The sequence below is a fragment of the Heptranchias perlo genome, chromosome 3, assembly GCF_035084215.1.
Source record: "Heptranchias perlo isolate sHepPer1 chromosome 3, sHepPer1.hap1, whole genome shotgun sequence".
In the NCBI taxonomy this organism is placed as follows: Eukaryota; Metazoa; Chordata; class Chondrichthyes; order Hexanchiformes; family Hexanchidae; genus Heptranchias; species Heptranchias perlo.
In genome coordinates this window covers 121,562,607-121,586,435 of record NC_090327.1, presented here as the reverse complement: position 1 = coordinate 121,586,435, position 23,829 = coordinate 121,562,607, and the positions used below count along the sequence as shown (strand labels likewise).

General features: G+C 42.5%; 1 protein-coding gene across 1 annotated transcript; it reads left to right on the top strand.

Annotated features, from left to right (window-relative positions):
- Window positions 1–467: 467 nt before the first annotated feature.
- Window positions 468–22,587, top strand: fkbp9 (FKBP prolyl isomerase 9). Its single transcript, XM_067981869.1, has 10 exons — window positions 468–1,036; window positions 1,360–1,505; window positions 5,402–5,591; window positions 5,729–5,874; window positions 6,809–6,998; window positions 9,001–9,146; window positions 11,252–11,441; window positions 15,882–16,027; window positions 16,627–16,790; window positions 18,266–22,587. The coding sequence occupies exons 1-10, from the start codon at window positions 834–836 to the stop codon at window positions 18,443–18,445; spliced, it is 1,701 nt and encodes a 566-aa protein (XP_067837970.1). The 5' UTR covers window positions 468–833; the 3' UTR covers window positions 18,446–22,587.
- The last annotated feature ends 1,242 nt before the right edge of the window (window positions 22,588–23,829 follow it).

Sequence of the window (23,829 nt, the reverse complement as noted above, 5' to 3'; positions counted from 1 at the left end):
CTCTCTGCCCACCCTCCGCTCTCTCTCTGCCCACCCTCCGCTCTCTCTCTGCCCACCCTCCGCTCTCTCACTCTGCCCACCCTCCGCTCTCTCACTCTGCCCACCCTCCGCTCTCTCTCTCTGCCCACCCTCCGCTCTCTCTCTCACTCTGTCCACCCTCCGCTCTCTCGCTCTCTCTCTCTCACTCTGCCCACCCTCCGCTCTCTCTCTCACTCTGCCCACCCTCCGCTCTCTCGCTCTCTCTCTCTCACTCTGCCCACCCTCCGCTCTCTCACTCACTCACTCACTTGCTGACTTGGCTGGAGCCGCAACTGTTGCTCCGCTTCAACCTATCCCGGCAAACCCGCCCGTGATTGACATCTGCGGCAGCCAATCGCCTCGGAGAACTGCGCGAATGTTTTCTTTGTCATTGGATACAAATGTATCGAATGGGCGGAGGAGGCGAGTCCGAGTCCCCGAGTGCCGGGACCTCCAGAGCGGCTCACTCTCCCCCACCCCCCCCTCCCGCGGGTCGGGGCTTCGGCAACAACTCTTCCCACTCGATCTATCCCCGGACAGAACAATAATAAAGTGTTTCGGGCGGGTTGGAGCTGCCGGGATTTCACACGGTCTCCCAAAGAGAGGGTCTAACTCGGGCCAGACAAAGACAGCCCGCCCCCCCCCCTCCTCCTCCTCCCAGCGCCCAGCCTCCCCCTCCTCCACCCCGAGCCCCCGCCTCCTCCTCTCCTCTCCCCGGCTGGGCTGGGCCTGATACACGTTTACACTTATTTTTTTGGTGCAGGGGGTGAGCCGGAGCTCCGACATCTTCAGTTAGACCGAGGGCCGGGGGCACTATGATCCGCGGGCTGGAGTTAATGATTCTCCCCGCTATCCTGGTCAGTTTGGTGGCGTGTAACGCGCCGCCCGTGCCCTTGGACGATGTGCTGGTGGAGAAGAGGTTTGTCCCGAAAGATTGTGTCCGGGCGGCCGAAGGCGGAGACTTTATCCGCTATCACTTTCACGGCACCTTCCCGGACCGCACCAAGTTCGACTCCAGGTAACGGGACCGAATCCACCCAGACCCGCCGCCGTTACAACGTTTTATATTTTGTAAAAGTTCAACTTGCACCGCAGTTTTTAACTAAAGTCGGAGCGTCCACGCGTCAACTTTCATTCATTAGGGGGAGGGGAGAGGCTCCTTACTCGGTGTATATCATGCGGAGTTTTTGGGGTTTATATAATGCGGAGTTATTGGTTTTTAGTCCCCAGGCATCTTTAGTTTGGTGTTTAAACTCTGTAACTTTTGAAATCAATGTTACAAGTTGTATGAGTTTCAAGTGTCGCTGATTCTAGGGCTGCTACTCTGCTACTCTCTTTTAGCTATGACACTGGCTCCACTCACAATGTCTTTGTGGGCAAAGGGCGGCTAATTGCCGGGATGGATAAAGCTTTGATCGGGATGTGTGTGAACGAAAGACGCCTCATAAAAGTGCCCCCTCATCTGGCCTACGGCAAAGAAGGACTGCGTAAGTAAGATACCTGTATTTTGGTCTTTTAAAAACAAATTGGAGTAGTCCTTGGTTTGGGTCAGCAAGTAATGCATCTCATTAAGAACAGGGGGAGGCCATTCAGCCCCTCAAGCTCGCTCCCATTCAGTTAGATCATGGCTGATCTCTATCTCAACTCTATTTTCCTGCCTTTGCTGCATATCCCTTGATACCCAACAAACATCTATCTATCTCAGTTTTGAAATCTCCAATTGACCCCCAGCATCCACAGCCTTTTTTTGTTGGGGGGGGGGGGGGCGGGGGAAGAGAGAGAGAGTTCTTGATTTCTACCAACCTTTGTGTGAAGAAGTAAATAAGAACATTAGAAATGGAGCAGGAGTAGGCCGCATGGCCCCTCGAGCCTGCTCCACCATTCCATCAGATCATTGCTGATCTTTGACCTCAACTCCACTTTCCTGACTGATCCCCATATCCCTAGAGTCCAAAAATCTATCTATCTCAGCGTTGAATATATTCAACGACTCAGCATCCACAGCCCTCTGGGGTAGAGAATTCCAACAATTCACAATCCTCTGCGTGAGAAATTCCTCCTCATCTCAGCCTTAAATGGCCGACCCCTTGTCCTGTGATTATGCCCCCTAGTTCTGGACTCTCCAGCCAGGGGAAACAACCTCTCTGCATCTACCTTGTCAAGCCCTCTTAGAATTTTTCCTTTTTCCATGAGATACCTCTCATTCTTCTAAACTCCAAAGCATATAGGCCCATTCTACTCAATCTTGCCTCATAGGACAACCCTCTCATCCCAGGAATTAATCCAGTGAACCTTTGTTGCACTGCCTCTAAGGCAAGTATATCCTTCCTTAGATAAGGAGACCAAAACTGTACACGGTACTCCAGGTGAGGTCTTACCAAAGCCCTGTACAATTGTAGTAAGACTTCCTTACTCTTGTACTCCAACCCCCTTGCAATAAAGGCCAACATGCCATTTGCCTTCCTAATTGCTTGCTGTACCTGCATGCTAACTTTTTGTGTTTCTTGTACGAGGACTGCCAAAACCCTCCGAACACCAACGTTTAATAGTTTCTCACCATTTAAAAAATATTATGCTTTTCTATTTTTCCTACCAAAGTGAATAACCTCACATTTCCCCACATTATATTCTTTTTGCCACCTCTTTGCCTACTCACTTAACCTGTCTATATTCCTTTGCAGACTCTGTGTCCTCCTCACAGCTTACTTTCCCACCTAGCATTGTATCGTCAGCAAACTTGGATACATTACACTCAGTCCCTTCATCTAAGTCATTAATATAGATTGTAAATAGCTGAGGCCCAAGCACCGATCCTTGCGGCACCTCACTAGTTACAGCCTGCCAACTTGAAAATGACCTGTTTATCCCTACTCTCTTTTCTGTCCGTTAATCAATTCTCTATCCATGCTAATATATTACCCCCAAACCCCTGAGCCCTAATCTTGCGTAACAACCTCTTGTGGGGCACCTTATTGAATGCCTTCTGAAAATCCAAATATACTACATCCACTGGTTCCCCTTTATCTACCTTGCTAGTTACATCCTCAAAAAACTCTAATAAATTTGTCAAACACAATTTCCCTTTCATAAAACCATGTTGACTCTGCCTAATCATATTACAATGTTCTAAGTGCCCTGTTACCACTTCCGTAATAATGGATTCCAGCATTTTCTCAACAACTGATGTCAGGCCAAATGGCCTGTAGTTCCCTGCTTTCTCTCTCCCTCCTTCCTTGAATAGCGGGGTTACATTTGCTACCTTCAAATCTGCTGGAACTGTTCTAGAATCTAGGGAATTTTGTAAGATCATTACCAATGCATCCACTATCTCTGCAGCCACCTCTTTTAGAACCCTAAGATGTAGGCCATCAGGTCCAGGGGGTTTATTGGCTTTTAGTCCCATTAATTTCTCAAATACTTTTTCTTTACTAATATTAATTATTTTAAGTTCCTCACTCTCATTAGCCCCTTGGTTCCCCACTATTTCTGGTATGCTTTTTGTGTCTTCTACTGTGAAGAAAGATACAAAATATTTGTTTAACATCTCTGTCGTTTCCTGATTTCCCCATTATAATTTTTCCAGTCTCGGCCTTTAAGGGACCTACATTTACTTTTGTTACTCTCTTCCTTTTTACGTACTTGTAGAAGCTCTTACAATCTGTATTTATATTTCTTGCTAGTTTACTTTCATATTCTATTTTCTCCCTTTTTATCAATTTTTCGGTCGTCCTTTGCTGGTTTCTAAAACTCTCCCAGTCCTCAGACTTACTACTCTTCTTGGCAACATTCTAGGCCTCTTCTTTTAATCTAATTCTGTCCTTACCTTCTTTAGTTAGCCACAAATGGATCACTTTTCCCCGTGGAGTTTTTATTTCTCAATGGAATGTATATTCGTTTAGAATGTTGAAAAATTTCTTTAAATGTTCGCCATTGGCTTTATTTAAGTTTAAGACTCTAGTTTCTGACTTAAGTACGTTACTCTCAAATTCAAGGTGAAATTCATCATATTACGATCACTCTTCCCCAGAGGATCCTTTACACTGAGATTACTAATTAACCCTATCTCATTACACAATACAAGATCTAAAATAGCCTGTTCCCTGGTTGGTTCCATGACGAATTGTTCTAGGAAACTGTCTCTAATGCATCCCATGAACGCGTCCGCCAGTCCACCTTTGCCAATTTGATTTGTCCAGTCTATATCAAGATTAAACATTAAATTGCTTTCTGATTTTATTCCACAATGGCCTAGTTCTAATTTTAAGGTTATGTCCCCTTGTTCTTGATTTCCCCCATCAGAGGAGATAGTTTCTCTCTATCTACCCTATCGAATCCTTTTATCATTTTAAACACCTTGATCAGATCGCCCCTCAACCATTTAAACTCAAGGGAATACAAGTCTAGTCTATGTAACCTGTCCTCATAATTAAACTCTCTAAGCCCAGTTATCAATCTGGTGAATCCCTACTGCACCCTGCTTCAAGGCCATTGGGCCAGAACTTGCACAGAGCAGCATGGCAACGATCACTGCAGCTCCTGCAAAATAAATCTACGAATGTACTTACTGCGGGCTCTGTGGCGGTGACTTGCGTGATTTTGAACTTTTAAAGAATTGTGTGCTATCAACCCAGCCTCTGAACTGGGTAAGTTGATGCACGTGGAGCAGTCTGCGAGAATAGAAGACACACCACAAAATCTGTCAGGAAGAGAAGTCTCGCCTACAAGCAGGCAAGCAGATTTCATTCATATAATGTATTCTGGAAGTCATTATAAAGAAAAATGTTAATTTTTTTTTCTAAAAAGCCAAAGAAATAATTGAATTAAAGAGACAGAAGGGAAAGGTTTTTTTTTAAAAAAGTTTTAATTTAAAAAAACAATTTTTTTAATGACCAAAAACTATTAAAATATGGAGTAATTTGAGACTCCACATTTTTAGTTGTTTGGCAGTCATAGAGTTATTGCACTTTTAAAACTTAGTTTAGTCCTGGTATTTTTAAGCGTACCTTTTGGTGGCGTAATTAGATACTTTCCAGCTGGGCGGATGAGTGCGTTTGCGATTTTTCAGTGATTTCAATGATTGTAGCGTGCGATGGCCCTTTAATTTGCAGCTGTCAAATCGCCGGTGAGCCAATAGGAGCGAGTTCACGATTTCCCCGTTTGAGTGCGTATGTGCAAACATGGGAACTTGCTCCTTCAATTCGCCATTAAAAACGGAGAGCGCTGTTGAGCTCCTCCGTTATTTCAGGAGCAAGTTCTGGCCCAATCTATCCTTCCTGAGGAGCGGTGCCCAAAATTGAATGCAGTACTCCAGATAGGGTCTAACCAGAGCTTTATACAACTGAAGAATAACTTCCATGTGATTTCTGTTATTTTACGTGCACAGCTGATGTAATCCCACCAGATGCCACCTTGATCTTCGATGTATTGATGCTCGATATCTGGAACCCTGAAGATAAAGTGCGGATTGATGTTTACTATAAACCGGAGAACTGCAGCCGGACAGTGCAAGTGTCAGACTTTGTCCGTTACCATTACAATGGCACTCTCCTCGATGGCACCCTCTTCGACTCCAGGTAGCACATTACTGGGGCTTCATTTAATTTTACCCTAGCTGTCCATGTATTGCCGTTTGATTATTAATCCTTGACTTGCTGAAGCTGCAGTTTGCATTGTTTTTCCCCCCTTGCCCACTGCTCTCTTGTCCTTACAGCCACACCCGCCAGCAAACCTACGACACCTACATTGGAATCGGCTGGCTGATCCCGGGCATGGATGAGGGGCTGCTGGGAATGTGCATGGGAGAGAAACGGATCATCACCGTGCCACCTTTCCTGGGCTACGGAAACAGAGGAGATGGTAAGCATAGTCTGGGAATCCTAATGCATGAAACATGGACACATCAACAGGTGGGAGAGCTGCCTGAATCCCTAACACTAGTTTAGTTGATGTCCATGTTGCTCATAAAGGTTAATTACGCGTGAATTTGTAACTGTTGAGTCATACAGTTGGTTGTAATTTGTTTGGCTACTTTACAAATGTCTTAACTGCTCTCCACTCAGGAATACACATTTTCATTTCTGTGAAGGTATGAATGTTAATGCAGCATCTGCGTGATGCAGACTAGTCCAGACTAAGGACGGTTGGGAAGGGTAATCCCAGAGACAGTGAATGGTGAAGGGGTAATCCCAGAGACAGTGAATGGTGAAGGGGTAATCCCAGAGACAGTGAATGGTGAATGGTGAAGGGGTAATCCCAGAGACAGTGAATGGTGAAGGGGTAATCCCAGAGACAGTGAATGGTGAAGGGGTAATCCCAGAGACAGTGAATGGTGAAGGGGTAATCCCAGAGACAGTGAATGGTGAAGGGGTAATCCCAGAGACAATACGATTACACTGGTGCTTGCAGTTTAAGGTAGATCTCAAACTTGTGGTCTTGATAGCACAATAATATATTCTACTAAAGTGGAGAGGGTAGGTATTCTGGGGAAGGGACAAGCTCTATGCTTTCTCCTTGCCATTTGAACGTAATTTACTGACTAATTCTGTGAAACTGCTTTACTTTGTAAAGGTCTCCTTTTTTTTAATCAACAGGTGGAAGTAATCAGCACTGGTGTAAAATACAGGAAATTTGGGGAGATGGCTGCTCAAAATTAGTGTACACTTTGTAAAGTTTTGAAGAAAAATGCAATTGGTGTTTGGGCTATAGGTGTAGTTGTAACTGGATGTAAGTGAATGTTATAGTTGTCAAGTTGTGGTGTATCTTTAGCTAAAGTGTTGCTTTAATATTGCAGGAAGAGATATTCCCTCACAGGCTACCCTGGTCTTTGATGTGGCTTTGATCGATTTCCATAACCCTAAAGACAGCGTTGCCATTGAACAGCAATTTGTTCCAGAACTCTGTCCCAGGAAGACTAAAGCAGAAGATTTCGTGAGATATCATTACAATGGCACACTCATGGATGGCACTTTGTTTGACTCGAGGTATCTTTTTGTGTTTCTCTGCAGTGACTCCCAAGTCCTGTATATGTTTTTCAGAACTTGCAGTAGGTTTTGCAAAGTTTAATTGTTCACGTCTGGCTGCTAAAAATACAATTTTTTTTAGTCAATATAGCCAGTATTGGCTTCCAGTTATTTTAACACCTTGCAGCCTTTGTTATTATTTGTTCTCGGGATGTGGGCTACGCTGGCAGTGTCCCTAGTTGCCCTGAGAAGGTGGTGCTGGGTCTCCTCCTTAAACCCTATAGTAATGGTCTCCCACAGTGGTGTTGGGTAAGGAACTCCAAGATATTGACCCAGTAATGATGAGGGAACGGAGATGTATGTCTGAGCCAGAAGTGTGTGTCATTTATAGGGGAGCCTGAGGGTGATGGTGTTCCCACTGTGTGTAGTTTGTGACCCAATTAGTTTTAGTCCAATGATGCTTTGCAAGAAAGCAGAAAATCAGTCTTCAAGATCTTTTGTGATCAGATAATCATTCCAAAAGGATTTTGGGTCTTGTTGTGGTCTTTCTTTAACTTTCAATTTTAAATTATTATTGAATTCTCAAAACATAGTATCTGAGAGTCCTCCACATAATGTGTCATTTCTCGAGGAGTCTGTGTCCAGTATAAAACTGGACTTTCTGACTCATGAGATCTTCTATGAAAATTAAATGAAGATGGTTACAGCTCCTAATGGTTGTGAGACTGATAGACATAACTTAAAGTTCTTGAATTAAAGTACAAGCAGTTTTAACAAACCTGCTGGATTACAGGGCAATTAGGGATGGGCAATAAATGCTGGCCTCGCCAGCGACGCCCACATCCCGTGAACGAATAAAAAAAAAAGAAAAAGGCTGTAATGGCTATTTGTCCCAAAATCATCTTTTCCCACCAACCTGCTCTCTCTGGGCGATGGTTGCAGAGGTGCCGATTTGTCCTCTGATAACTCGCCTGAATGACCCATTTGTCGATCCTGGACGGTGATATGTCAGCAAACTGTTTGATTCCAGGAATCGCACAGCCAACTCTAATCCTGTGCCCAGCTAATATCCAGATGTGCACACCTCTGGCAGCGGTCACTGGACAGCGACCAGGAGAGAGGACTGTGGACAGATTTCCTCTTCCCTTCTCCAGGGCACAGAGGCCGATGGTAGCAACTCATTCACTTCCCAGATGAGATCGGTTAGCTCAACACACACTGGGGACTGAACTTGGGACATGTTCCTGACCCGTTTATCGGATAAACTCAATCTGCCATCATGGAAGCCCAGTTTAATTTTTAATAATATTTGATTTGCATCTTCCCATAAGCGGAGGATTGGAGCACTAAAGTCCCCAATGGGATCAGTGATTGTCTGAAATCATCAGCTGCTCTCGAGAAGCAGCCGAGAGTTTTTCACATTTTGCACCAAGTCCCGCCTGACATCTCCTGGTCCAATCCTGCAACCTCCCCACTTCATAACGCCCAGCCTCTCCTACACAGGGAGCGCTGCACTCCCCAGACCCACTGACCAGAAGGGACAGCTAGAAGTGTTGCTGGGATATCGCAGTCCACACACTAATCCATCTTGCAATGGAGATGTGCCTGACAGTGAGCAGCTAGAAACTTAATGTAAGCAGAAGAGTTTGATATTGGGCAGAGAACCCTTGAGATTGGGCCGGGGAGCTTGGAGTTGAGATTGGTCAGGTGTGGAGGTTTGAGTCAGGAAACGTGCTGTGGAGGAGGAATTGCAGAGAGGGTGGAGGGATAGATTCCTCTTCTGATCTGCACATTTTCCACATCTTTTCTGAGTCATTACTATGGATCAAATAAAATTCCTCGATAAAGATTACTTGATATCTGTGATCTTGTCATGGATGCGTGTATTGTATTCCTGTATTCTGTGTGTGAGAGTGAGGGAGGGAGACAGGACAGTCTGGACCAGTGGGGGCAGCTGTTCCTTTCTAGTTCATGTGTGAAGTGAGCAAAGCACCATATCAGAAATGTCTGGTTTCTTTTTCAGCTATTCCCGGGAGCGCACTTACGACACATACATAGGGAAGGGCTACGTTATTGTAGGGATGGAGGAAGGATTACTGGGTGTGTGTGTTGGAGAGAAAAGAACGGTCGTCATCCCACCTCACCTGGGATATGGTGAAGAAGGGATAAGTAAGTAAGATATGGATGTGTGTGTGTGGTTGTATTAGTGAGTGTGTGTGGTGATTGATTGTATGCATTAGTGAGTGTGTATATGGTGATTGATTGTATGCATTAGTGAGCGTGTGTATGGTGATTGTATTAATCTTCTGTCTTTCTGATTTTAAAAAGAGGAAATGTAATAATGGAATAAAGGAAAACTTAGCAGTATTGTAACATTGTGCAGTGTAACTTATATGTAAAGGTGTAGGAAAGCCTAGAGGCACTTTTCATTTAAAGTACTCCCCGTTTTGTAGAAGAAACTAATGGTCTTATCTGAAATTTGTTTGACATTATTTAAAAATATAATTTTTTCTTGTTGCCATGGAGACCCTTGAATAGGATTTCCCTCTGTGCTAATCCAGTCCTGCTAATGGGGAAAAATCAACTTGATTTGTACAAGCAGTTATACATAAGAAATAATTGTAAACAATTTTACAACACCAAGTTATAGTCCAGAAATAATTGTAAACAATTTTACAACACCAAGTTATAGTCCAGCAATTTTATTTTAAATTCACAAGCTTTCGGAGCTTTCGGAGATTTTCTCCTTCCTCAGGCAAATGTTCCTCTTGAAACATTTGCCTGAGGAAGGAGAAAATCTCCGAAAGCTTGTGAATTTAAAATAAAATTGCTGGACTATAACTTGGTGTTGTAAAATTGTTTACAATTGTCAACCCCAGTCCATCACCGGCATCTCCACAACATAAGAAATAGGAAGTGGAGTAGGCCATATGACCCCTCGAGCCTGCTCTGCCATTCAATAAGATCATAGCTGATCTAAAAATTTGAAACAGAGTGTTTGGAAATGCCAGGGATCGAACCAGGGGCCCCATACGTAAAAAGCCAGCCTCTACCACTGAGCTATATCCCCACTGACAATTTGCATGATCTTTTACCTTGTTCCTAAAAACATGACTGCTGTTGTACCTCAAACTCCTTTGGATGGATTATAACCCTTTACATTTCTAGCAGAAAAGGGGCAACATCCTATTATTAACGTGATTTGTATTTATAAATGGGTCTGAATTTCTTCGTGTTTTTCTAGTTGCACAAGATGTGCACTGAGTTTTGTACACGTTTTGGTTTATAGTTTTGCATCTTTAAAATTGTGGAATGATTTGCATTGATACCAATACATCCCTTCTGTTCTCTCTCTCTCTCTCTCTCTCTCTCTCTCTGCCTAAAAGTCTTCACATAGAAAGGTAAAATAGATAACTGGGCATTGAAGGGATTTTGAGATCAATGCGTGAGTGGAGAAGAGAAGAGCACCAACTCCTGGTTGGCAAAATGAGAATGGAGAATAACGAAGATAAATTAAAGGTTACAAAAAGAGGAATAAAAAGAGAAAGGTGTAAAATTTAAAAAGTTCCAGAGAGCAAATGGAAGTGGAAATATGGCAGCTGTACTAAAACCGGCCCTTGAAGTTGTTCACAACATGTACCTCACGAGTACCATTTCAGTTCTCCTGTTAATAACACCTCTTTCTGCAGCGCTGTCGGAGACCTATTATTAAATAAATATTTCTAACTTTTTTAAATGAGTGGGGGAAAAAACACATTCAAAATATATCCAAATGATATCCTTGCATTAACTAATTTTCACCTATTTTCTGTGCTGCGCATGTGCTAGTGTTCTCAATTCAAAAGTCTCGAACACTTAAATCTAGAGAAGCACTAACTAATGCGTTTTGTGCTTTATGTGACTACTTGAGGAAATGGTTGAATTGGCTGCAATCGCGATTGAGGTTTATTAGTTGCAGACAGCTAGGCACAAAGTCAGACTGCAGTCCTGCAAGGTCGTGGTTGGGGAGACGAGAAACAAGATGCAAGAGGAAAGAGATAATTGAGTGAAGAAGAAAGCTCTGAAATAGGGTCTTCCAGAAGCATTAATCCCTGGGTTCACTTTTCTTGGATTTGTTGCCCAGTCTTGCCACTTTGGACCAGTAAAGTTCTTTATAAAAAAAAATGATTTGTTTGAAATTTGCATCGATTGTCATTCAGAATTTTCTGATGAGTTTACTTTCTCCCAGACGTTAACCAGTGTTGCTCTGTCCTGCCTGTTCGTATCTGAAATAGGTGGAACTATTCCCGGGTCTGCTGTCCTAGTTTTTCATATCCATATGATTGATTTCCACAACCCATCCGATGAAATAGAGATCAAGACCTACCACAAACCAAGTGACTGCACCACACGGAGTAAAAATGGAGACTATATCAAGTATCACTACAATGCAACGCTAATGGATGGAACAAAATTAGATTCTACGTAAGTATTGCTGTTGGTCTATGTTTCTGAGGATGTTGATATAAAGTGGACTGGACACTCCTTCCATAATTCCAACAGAGCAAGCTTTTCTTTACTACCCATCAATATTGTGAAGGTAGAATGACTTTTACTATTTATCCTGGTTGAGCAACATTTTTCTATTGGGGAGCTGGCGGGCAGATTAACTCGATTACTGTTGCCGTGTGATTTTAGCTAACAGTCTCTAATCTGGAACCTTGTTGAATGCCTTCTGGAAGTCCATATAAACTGCATCCACAGACATTCCCCTGTCTACTACTTTAGTTACTTCCTTAAAAATTCGGTTAGGTTCTTTAGCCATGGCCTAACCTTTACAAATCCATGTTGGTTTTCTTTAATCAGCTCAAATTTCTCTAAGTGCTCAGTCACTCTTTTCTTAATTATAGATTCTAATAACTTCCCCACAACAGATGCTAGACTGACAGGTCTGTAATTTCCTGGTTTCTCTCTCACCTTTTTTAAATCGAGTTACATTTGCAATTTTCCAATCTAAAGGGACAATTCCTGAATCAAGAGCGCTTTGGAAGATTATGGCTAAAGCATCTACAGTTTCCATTCTGCTCCATTCTTTGTTTACAGGCAGTGGTTTAGTTTTGAACTGCCTCTCTCCTTTCTCCCACCCCCTTAGCCCTTCAGTTTTTTCTTTACAGCCACATAATCCTGAGTTCAGGATTCTACAGAATGAATAAATTTCTCCTGTTTTCACTTAACAGCTGGAGTCAGTTAATGCACCAGGCTGAGTTCAACAGTAACTGACTGTTGTAAATAAGATACAGATGGGGGAATGATGACCTGAAATTGATAGTCTGAACTTGGCCTATAAAATGGCTATTACTTTAATTCACAAAGAAGCTTTTAAACAGCCATCAAGGTTTTAATTAAGACTTTTCTTTTCTGATGCTGTTGGTGAGAAGCCATTCCTATTGGCAGTATAGCGTTGGGTTTGACTTTCTATCTACTTCCCTGCCCAAATATCATAAACTAGTCAACATCATGTGGGGATTCTTCAGGTGATGTGAGGTTAGAGGGCAGGGAATAATTGGACCAAGGCCTGCAGACATATTTCAGCCCCCCCATTTTAAACCACACATTCTGTCCTTAATGTATATAAAACTTTTATTATTTTTATAATTACATTGCAAAGCATAAGGCAATTTGTGAAGCTGACAAGTAGAGTTGGTTGGAGCCATGGGATTTCTCTACAGTACAGGCTGGAGCTGGGAGACACAAAACTGAAACTTGACAGCACCTCCACTGGCAGGAGGATGTAATTACAGTGTGACATTTACATAGGCCGTTTCCATTATAAATGTGGACAAAGGAATTTATAATGACAAAGTTGACTGGAAGTTTGTGCAGATTTTTAATATTGATTGAAAAATTATTATTTGATTTGAATTAATCAATTAAAATATTATTGCCATTTGTAACAGTATGACACCTCATTGATAGACTTTTTAAAAATTGCCTTCAGGGTTGTATTAACTGACACAGATTTCATGCCAAGTTTCTCCTCAGCAGCAGGTCCTGAAAGCAGTGTGATGCAGAGTAGGAGTTAAGGGCACTTTCTCAGAGTGGTTGGAAGTGGGTATTGGTGTCCCACAGGGCTCAGTTCTGGAGCCACTTCTGTTCACTGTGTACATCAGTGATTTGGATATAAGGCCAGCGGGAGTGGGGTCCAAATTTCTAGACCAAAGGAAACTGTGGGGGGACACCTGATAAGATGGTGGAATGGGTTAAAAGAAAGTGGCTGATGGAATTCAGTGTCAGTAACAGTGAGGTAATATTGTTTATAAAAATTAAGAATTATGCTTTGAATGGGGAAAAGTTGGATGATGTGGAAGAGCAGAGGGATTTGGGGGTTCAAATTCACAAGACATCAAAAGCAGCTCCTCAAGTGGATAAGGCCATAAAATAACTAATTACTAAAGCAAAGCTAATGGGCCAGAAGGATGTGATGTGACAGAAACCTGCCTGTGAGGTTTTTACTCATGTTATCTGAAGCCTGATTCACAGTCACAGCGCGTGTACACTTGCCTCAAACATGCAGTGGATCAGCAGGGAATCTAAATGATGCAGAGGGGTTCGCACTGCTGGTGTTTATCCTCCCCACGAGCAGTATCCCAATCCCAGTGCCCATCCCGACCCCATATCCCTTTATCCCCCTTTTATGTCAAGAGGTATCGAATATAAAAGCAGAGATGTAATGGTGAATCTATATAAAATCTCAGTACGGCCACAGTTGGAGGACTGTGTGCAGTTTTGGGCTGCACACTATAGGAAGGACGTTGAAGTAATGGAGAGGGTACAGTGCAGATTCACTACGATGCTGCCTGATGTGAGGAAATATAAATACGATGAATGACGTGTAATTTGGGTCTGTTTTCATTATAATGGAGGAGACTGTGGGGTGATTTGATAGAGGTGATTAAAATTATGAATGGATGGGACAAGACAGATAAAAACAGATTGTTTCCAGTGAAAGAGGAGTTTAGAATGAGGGTATTTAGATATAAGATTAACTGGAAGAAATTTAGAACAGAAAGCAGGAGAAACGTTTTTTACACTGAGGATTGTGAGGCTGTGGAATTCACCATGAGCATTAGCGATTGAAGCAGAGACCATGTCAACATTTAAGAATAGATTCGATAGGTGGTTGAAGGAAAGGGGATAAAGGGATATGGGATTGGGATGTGCACTGGGATTGGGATACTGCTCGTGTGGAGGATAAACACCAACATGGCCCAAACATCCTGTTTCTGTATTGTAATTTTTGTGCAGTTATTGATGCAGATGCTGTTTCAGTGTGAACCCCTCTAGAATCATAGAAAATTTATGGCACAGAAGGAGGTCATTCGGCCCATCGTGTCCGCGCCAGCCAAAAATGAGCCACCCAGCCTAATTCCACTTTCCAGCACTTGGTCCGTAGCCTTGTAGGTCACGGCACTTCTGGTACACATCCAGGTGCTTTTTAAATGAGTTGAGGGTTTCTGCCTCTACCACCTGTTCAGGCAGTGAGTTCCAGACCCCTACCACCCTCTTTGTGAAAACAATTCTCCTCAGCTGCCTTCTAATCCTTTTACCAATTGCTTTAAATCTATGCCCCCATTATTGACCTCTCTGCTAAGGGAAATAGGTCCTTCATATCCATTATATCTAGGCCCCTGATAATTTTGTACACCTCAATGAAATACTCCACAGCCTCTTCTGTTCTAAAGAAAACAACCCCAGCCTATCCAATCTTTCCTCATAGCTAAAATTCAACATCCTCATAAATCTCCTCTGTACCCTCTCTAGTGCAATTACATCCTTTAATGTGACCAGAACTGTACGCAGTGGCCTAACTAGTGTTTTATACAGTTCTAGCATAACCTCCATGCTCTTATATTCTATGCCTTGGCAAATGAAATATTCCATATGCCTTCTTAACCACCTTATCTATCTGTCCTGCTACCTTCAGGGATCTGTGGACATGCAATCCAAGGTCCCTCACTTCCTCTACACCGCTCAGTATCCTCTCATTTATTGTGTATTCCATGCCTTGTTTGCCCTCCCCAAATGCATTACCTCACACTTCTCCGCATCATTTAGATTCTCTGCTGATCCACTGCATGTTCGAGGCAAGTGTACACTTGCTGTTACTCTGGGAATCAGACTTCAGATAACGTGAGTAAAAGCCTCACAGGCAGGTTTCTGTTCCACCACATTCTTCTGGCCCATTAGCTCTGCTTTAGTATGGCATCTGCTGATGTAGACAGGTCGGCTGCGAAAGGAAGTCTGCCGTTGACTTCCATGTAAAAACAGATGTTCTCAAAGAGAATCCAGAATGTGAGCTGGTAAGTACTCTTCCTTCTGGCTTCAGATTTTGTTTAACCCTGTGTTGGGACACTAGCTTCAGTCCTGGAATTTAACACGGTAAACTTCCCAATTTCTCGGGTAGAGGCACTGAATGGAGATGAAACATTTCATCCTCTTCTCTCTCTCCCTACCCCCCCCGCCCCCCCACCATCACCAAATTAGAAGAGAGAGTAATTAAACCTGACCATTGGCAGTGGGCTGGGAGCAGGTTGAACATCACATCTCAGCTGGAGGATGGTGTGAGGTACACGGGCACATCTGGTAAGGCAATGGGAGGTAGCAGTATAACCTGCTGTCTAAACAGATTCAGCTTTGTAGCTGTGTTTTAATCTGCTTAGCTGTTATCAACCATCAGATATTACACTGATAGAAAGAAAAGAACTTGCATTTATATAGCGCCTTTCATGACCTCAGGACGTCCCAAAGCGCTTTACAGCCAATGAAGTACTTTTGAAGTGTAGTCACTGTTGCAATGTAGAAGGTCAAAGAGACCTTTTTTAAAAAAAATATATAGCCAGGCTGGAAAGTTGTATTTTCTTTCAGCTACAACTATGGAAAAACATACAACATCGTCCTGGGATCTGGTCAAGTGGTCATGGGGATGGATATCGGCCTTCGAGATATGTGCATTGGAGAGAAACGGACCATCATTGTGCCACCTCACCTGGGCTACGGGGAGAGGGGAGTTGGTACGTGACTGAAACTAGTGCTATTATTGAACCTAGAAACCTTAAATATAAGAACACTGCTTTTGGTCATTTATAGCTTGATAATTGGTTGGAAGCACCATTGAACTCAACAAAAACTCAGAGCTGTAACTGACTTTATTTGTGGCCTCTGTTGTCAAAGTTACAGCATTCACCAGTCACTGCTGGATAATAAAACAGAATTATGATTTGTTGTATTATAAGTTGTATTGATGTAAAACTGCATTGATTGCAAGTGTTCTTGAATAGTGTGGCCAATCATAAAATGAGATTTTACTGACAAGTTAGAGAAGTTTCAGAATGTTGGCAGCATTAGAAGCTTGGTATAAAATTGCCCACTTCTAATATTTTCCCCTCCCCACCATCACTACATAGGGACCCCTCCCTGTAATAGCAAAAGGTCCTCTGGACAATCTATTTCTCTGTCTTGTACATCCCTTTGAATCCCGGTCAGGACTACAGATTGAAGTGATCGCCATGAACGGTTTGAACTTAAATGACACTTTGGAGGATGATGTGTGGATAATTGAAGTCCTTGTTAATTATACTGCCAGTGTAAACACTGTGACTCTATCTTACAGAGGGGGAGGTACCAGGCAGCGCTGTGCTTGTTTTCGATGTTGAATTGATGGAGCTGGTCGCAGGCCTCCCGGAGGGTTATATGTTTGTTTGGAATGGAGAGGTATCGCCAGATCTCTTCCAAGAGATGGACAAGGATGAAAACAAAGAAGTCAGTCCAGAGGAGGTAAAATTAACAATAATCGTTTTTAATGGAGAAACACCATAGACTTGGAATGGGTGGGGGGGATGAATTTTCACGGATGATCAGTGGAAATCCTGGAGGAATGATGTAAATGGCATTTAGTTAATAGATATTGAGGGTTTGGTGTGATGTTTATAGGGAGTGAGCCTTGGTTCAGTGGTACGATTCTTGCCTCTAAGTTGGAAGGTTATGGGTTTGAGCCCCACTCTGAACAGTCGGTGGGCGGAGATGGAGACGGAGGTGATACTGGGGTGACATTCAGCCGGATGTTCACATCCGATGGGAGTGTTATAGCCCCACCCACCCCAATCAGATCTAGCCTGTTCTCCTGGTAGGGAGTTGTGACTCAGGGTAACGACCTGTCTACGTAAAAAGGGTCTTTGTTACAGAAACAAACCAGAGCACAATGTGCTGAATGTAAAAACAGTGGAAGAAATGAGTTGCCTCGGAGGAGGAGGAAGAAGAAATTAGGTTTATACTGTCTGTGCTCACTGAAGTTCAGTTAACGATATTGGCAAATGTCAATCCTGGCTTGCCAGAGATAATATGTGGCAGGGTGTCGATCAGAGAGTGATGAATGCAGTGGCCTCGTTGTCATAGATATTCATTCTGCCAAAATAAACTATCCTCTCAACTGAAAGTTAAAGAGGTGGAACATTCCAGTGGGAGTACTTTATATTCTTCATCTACTTTTGGATCTCTTTCCATTAGATTTTTTGTGTGTGAATTTTATGTGTTTATCAAGGTGAGGGATGCTAATGTTAGAGAGTGGTCCACTTTCCATGTCGATACCCAGTGTTGGTATCAAGCAGTCATAGGTCAGATATTGGAAGATTAGATGTAGAGATATAATGAGGTTAGACACTCTGTATATTCCCTCTGCCCCTCCCCCATTGGCTCAGCAGAGTTACCCGACAAATAGCTGTTCTATACATGCCAGGAAGGTGTTGGGTTGGATCCACATTCTGTGCTGAGTTGCCTGATAGGATAACAGTAAAGGAAGAAAAAGCTTCCATTTCTATAGCACCTTTCACGACCTCAGGATGTCCCAAAGTGCTTTACAGCCAATGAAGTACATTTTTTTGGAAGTGTAGTCACTGTTATAATAGGGACACTACACATTGGCCAGGGCATCAGGGAAAACTCCCCTACTTTTCTTCAAATAGTGCTGTGGGATCTCTTAGGTCCACCTGAGCGGGCAGACAGGACCTCGGTTTAATGTTTCATCCGAAAGACTGCACCTCTGACAGTGCAGAACTCCCTCAGTATTGCACTGGGAGTGTCAATCTTCTGACTCAGAGGCGAGAGTTTTACCACTGAGCCAAGGCTGACACCTCAATTTAAAAAAAAGTCCTTGCAGTTTCTCCAGCCTAAAAGTAGTGAAGTGACAAATGGCTCTGGCTAGCTCTTCTGGTTTCAGACTTGTCTAAAATCCCCCGTTTTCTTCTGTGTTGCAGTTCTCTAAATATATCCTGTCCCAAGTGGAGAGTGGGCAGGGGAAACTGGCCCCCGGCTTTTCTCCGGAAAGAATCATAGAAAACATGTTCTCTAACCAAGACCGGAATGGAGACGGCAAGATAATCGCTGACGAGTTCAAGCTGAAGGATGAGGAGAATGTCCATCACGATGAACTATAAAGGCCAACGTCACACCTGTATGCTGCTATTGAGTGGAAGAGTAAAGAGTTAACCTGTGGTTTGTTAGTTGGGAGGTGGGTTTTGTCCATGTTTCTATTCTACAGCTTAGTGATAACGTATCGGTTACATCAAAACCACTGATTCCCAATTGCTCATCCAAGACAGAATACGGAATCATGTTCATTCATCTTCTGGGCACTGTTGATACACAGAAGGGGTTCCTCTTTTATGAAGTGTTTTTTTAAGTTTGTATTTTATCAGTATTTAGAGGGAGAGTAATCACTTTCCCCACAGCGCCCCCCCCCGCCAACACCGTGCTGTACACTCCAGATTTGTTTTACTTGAAGCCTAATTAAATAACTTCCAGTTTAATAATATCAACAATCATAGCTCTTGTGCCAAAGAAAATTTAAATATTCTATTAGTATTTGAAAGCATGTCTTGCAACTTTTATATTCTAGTTCTTGTCATTCAATCTTTTACTCAGTGAGAACCATTCACATTTTTAAATTTTATTTATATTTTCAGTGACTGGGTCCTGATTCCCAGCATGCAACACTACAATAGAAAGCACAGAGATTCAATGACCACCACCCACTGTGTTACTTACAACACGCCTTTTCTGTAAGGCGTGACTACGGAGAGGAATGAATTCAGTTGTTGCAGGACCTGTCATTCTGTTTGTGGCATTTGCTCCAAGTAGGTTATGGGCCTGTATTCAACGTTCTGAGATTACTAGTTATTTAATGAGGAAACTTGAATGGATGTGGCCTTTGAACGATCGTTTACACTCGCTGCAGGGTAACCCCATGGTTTGTTGCAATGCCCAAATGTCACATCAAGTTCCACCAGGCCAGTGAGAGCATTGGAGAGGAGAATGTCAGCCAGGTTGCAATTTGTGACTATTTGTAACACAAACTCCAAAGCCAAGTAAATTCTACAAATAAATATTTTTGCATTTTCTTTCGCCTCTGCTCAGGGTCTGGGCAATAGTCTCAACTGACAGAAAGGTGCTGGATCTCACAATACTAGGATCAAAGACCTGATCATTTTGCTTTAAACAATATGAACACTAATTATGCACTAATTTATACTGTATAAGTAGATTTATATCAAATGGGTGGTTATGGAAAATAAGCCGCTGATGGAACTCGCTCATGAGTTGGATGCTGTCACTCCGTGATTTATTTGCAGGGTTATGGGGAAAGATCAGAGGAGTGGGACTAATTGGGTAGCTCTTTCAAAGAGCCAGCACAGGCACGATGGACTGAATGAACTCCTTCTGTGCTGTATGATTCTATTTTTCATAAATCACCTTTGCTTATACATATTAATGTTATTTTTCACTGTTGTGGGGCTGGTGTGAAATAAAAATGGGCCAATCAAATGAACACTGCCTCTGTTCTTAGCACGTGCTGTACTGTAGCCGTGGAAATGACCTGCAACCTCTTCACCTCACACAGCTGACACTCCTTTTAGAAGACACAAACATCCGGCCATGAAGCATGAGTGTTTGTTGCCTTATTTCCAGACTTGCTCCGGGACCCCTTAGCAAAGTGCCCGTAGCTCATCTTCCTCAATAATCTGGTGGATTCCATTAAAAGTGATGATCTCTTTCTTTGTTCATTATACCACCTTCCCTATCTGAAATAAAGGAACAATCGGGTGGATACAGATACATGTGGACAAAGGGCATGTTAGCTGCACAGCTGCAAAAACCAAGTCTCCACAACCTAGCAAATTTTGACTTTGTTGAGAGACAGACTGTAGTCACCTCTGTATACCCCTTGACCTTTCCTCAGTTAGACATTTCAGTTCCTTAGCTTGACGATTACACCCAATTGTAGCTACATCACATCTACACCGGAAGCCAAGAGTTTGGAGAAGCTGGTCAAAGATTCAGAATTCTCAAGAAAGCTCAGCTCTCTCTCCGTCACTGTAATTAGCTTCTGTTACACACAGCTGATGTGTATGGTGATTCTAGCCCCGTTTCTCAGATTGCAGAGAAAATCCATTTGTTGCTTCTGGGCTCCATATAGTCCGAAACCATGCAGATTGATAGACTGCCATTTCTGTGCCAGAGTCCCCCCTTTCCAATTATTAGAGATGTGACTAAGTTGTCAGTCTTCAACACTATTGAGGCAGCCCTTAAACCTGACCTCCATGTTTGAGAAGAGCAGAGAGCTGCTGAATATCCAGTATTAACCAGTCCACATAAAATGGCAATAGTAAAGCTTCTTGTATTACTTCCTGCCTGTGGTACATTCTGTACTACGATTGTCTGGAAGTATGTCCTTTGCATGCAGAAGTCCAAATACACTGTTAATCACCACTTACTGAACATGGTGTATTGGAACACAAGTTCGGCTGTTTGATGTCAGTTGACTGTTGCTACTCAAGTCTAGTTTACATAGAAACATAGAAAATAGGAGCAAGAGTAGGCCATTCGGCCCTTTGGGCCTGCTCTGCCATTCAAAATGATCATGGCTGATCGCCTAACTCAGTACCCTGTTCCCACTTTTTCCCCATATCTCTTGATCCCTTTAGCATTAAGAAATATATCTATCTCCTTCTTGAATACATCTAATGACTTGGTCTCCACTGCCTTCTGTGGTAGAGAATTCTACAGGTTCACCACCCTCTGAGTGAAGAAATTTCTCCTCATCTTGGTTCTAAATGGCATACCCCGTATCCTGAGACTGTGACCCCTGGTTCTAGACTCCCCAGCCATCGGGAACATCCTCCCTGCATCTAGTCTGTCAAGTTAGAATTTTATATGTTTCGATGAGATCACCAAATGTTTCTCTGGGTCTCCGTACTGCAGCATCAGGGTTAGATTCTGTGAGCCAGATCACCTTATTCTGGTGTAAGGCTCCATGTTGCTGTCATCCCATAAAAAAGAAAATTATAGGACCAACGTGGGAACAGAAGGAGGCCTTTCAGTCCCTGGAGCCTGCTCTGCCATTCAATTAGATCATGGCTGATCTATACCTTAAACCCATATTACTTCATATCCCTTACCTAACAAAAATCTATCGATCTCAGTCTTGAATATTTTAATTGACCCCCAGCATCCACAGCCTTTTAGGGGAAGAGAGTTCCACATTTCCACTATCCTTTGTGCAAAAAACTGCTTCCTGATTTTGCTCCTGAACGACCTGGCTCTAATTTTAAGATTATATCCTCTAATTCTGGATTCCTTCACCAGAGGAAATAGTTTCTTTGTATCTACCCTATTGAATCTCTACCATGTTAAACACCTCGATTAGATCACCTCTTAACTGTCTAAATTCAAGGGACTACAAGCCAAGTTTATGCAACCTGTCCTCATAATTTAACTCTTAGCCTGAATATCATTTTGGTGAATCTGCGCTGCACCCCCTCAAAGGCCAATATATCCTTCCTGTGGTGCGGTGCCCAGAACTGAATACACTTCTCCAGATGGGATGTGACCAAGGCTCTGTGCAACTGAAGCATAACTTCCTCACTTTTGAATTCCAAACCCTTGAGATAAAGGCCAACATTCCATTAGCGTTTTTGATTTCGAAGAATTCCAAAGGCGGCAACTCCTTTAGTGTATAAGAGCAATTATTTAGGACTTTAGGACCTCCAGGTAATTGCTGATTCTAGCAGCACTCTATTACTCCAGTCATCTTTTGCTGAAAACACTGAATGTTCTCATGTCAGTTAATTGGTACTACCTCCACAAGTCATGCATGGTATATTAGGTTTTTATTTTTTTTTTAAAGACATTTTTTTGCCTTTCACTAAATAATTTTACTTTGAGGAGATTCAATTTCAATAAAAGTGTTGATATTTGGTCAGCAAAATCTGTAGAAATCTCATTGCTTTACAGTAGAGAAATAGTTGTTTTTGGTACAAATTATATATACTGTAATGGGGCTGGAAAAATAATTTTTTGTGAGAACAATAGTTTTCTGCAGTCAAACTATGCAAGTTTCAGTTGTACCTGTTGAAGTCTTTACTTTTGGTAAACACTGCGGTATTTAATTTGCTTCAGAGATATCATGACCCGCTCAATCTCATGTCTGCTCCTTGAATCCAGGCAAGTATTGCCAATAAATGGCTCCATATATGTACAGACATATTCTGGTGAATAAATGGAACCCATGTGGATAGTTTCTCTGCATTTTTTTTCGTGTGTTCAAGGTCTGCTGTCTTTATGTTGTTCCTGTTTGTTTGGTATGGGATATATTCCATTTCTACAAACAGTGTAGAGTACTACGTTCACCTTATGTTCTATCCGTGGGGTGTTTTTTCTTTAAATGATTTTGCAGGTTACATAATGACACTTCACTGTTATATGAAGAATAGTTACTGAGTTGAATCATTGACTAGTACATCTATTTAAAGGACATTACCCACTGCTGCTGTATTAGAAACATTCCAAACACAGGCTACATTTGTCATGGGGAGGAAAAGGAATTTTCATTGTGATGTGGGGCTAGTTACCCTGAGGAAGTAGGATTTGATGTAGTTTTCATCTTCCATCAGCCAAAATTGGCTCAGCTCCCTGTTATAGAGGTTTGTAAACAATTTTACAACACCAAGTTATAGTCCAGCAATTTTATTTTAAATTCACAAGCTTTCGGAGATTTCCTCCTTCCTCAGGCAAATGTTTCAAGAGCTCCTTGAAGCCTACGCATTTATACATATAGAACAATACATGGTGTTTACAGACTGCCCCTGCAACTGGTTGAGCTACAGAGAAAGGAGTCTGATATCTTTGTGTTTTCTGGGCTCCAACTATTGCCTGTGTCAATATTCTCATCCGAATCAGTAAATGTCGCACAGGTATTCTGTTCACAGTTAAGAGGGAGGTAAGGTCCTAGATTATGTAATGGGATGGACCTTCTCGCTGCAAGTAGCATTAGATGCCAGCACTCTGGGGAGTGTATGTGGTATGGGAAGGAAGGAGAGGTGTTAATGTCCTTATGGCCTCGAACAGACCAAAATATGGATAGTGTTGTAGCTTGTTGACCCCGTACCTCAGAGGAAGGGTGTGTTTTGTGAAGCTTGCACAGGGTGCTTGATGTTCAGTATATTATTTTTGAATTGGTGATTCCACAATCTGCTGTATATATCAGCTGGATTACTGAACAAACAATCCCTTTACAGAAAGATTTTTCCCATGATTTCAGAGGAAGGGTGAATACTATATCCACGAACTTACCTCAAGTTTTGACCCTGACCAGAACTTGGCACTGAAAATCAGGTCCTAGGTTGTGCATTGCATGATGAACATGCTGCCTGTTACATGTCACATATATACATCATGCATGCGATACACACATATCTCAGGACCCACAAAGACCAGGGAGAATTCAGAATTTTGCAAGTGAGAATTGGGAGGAAATTGGTTT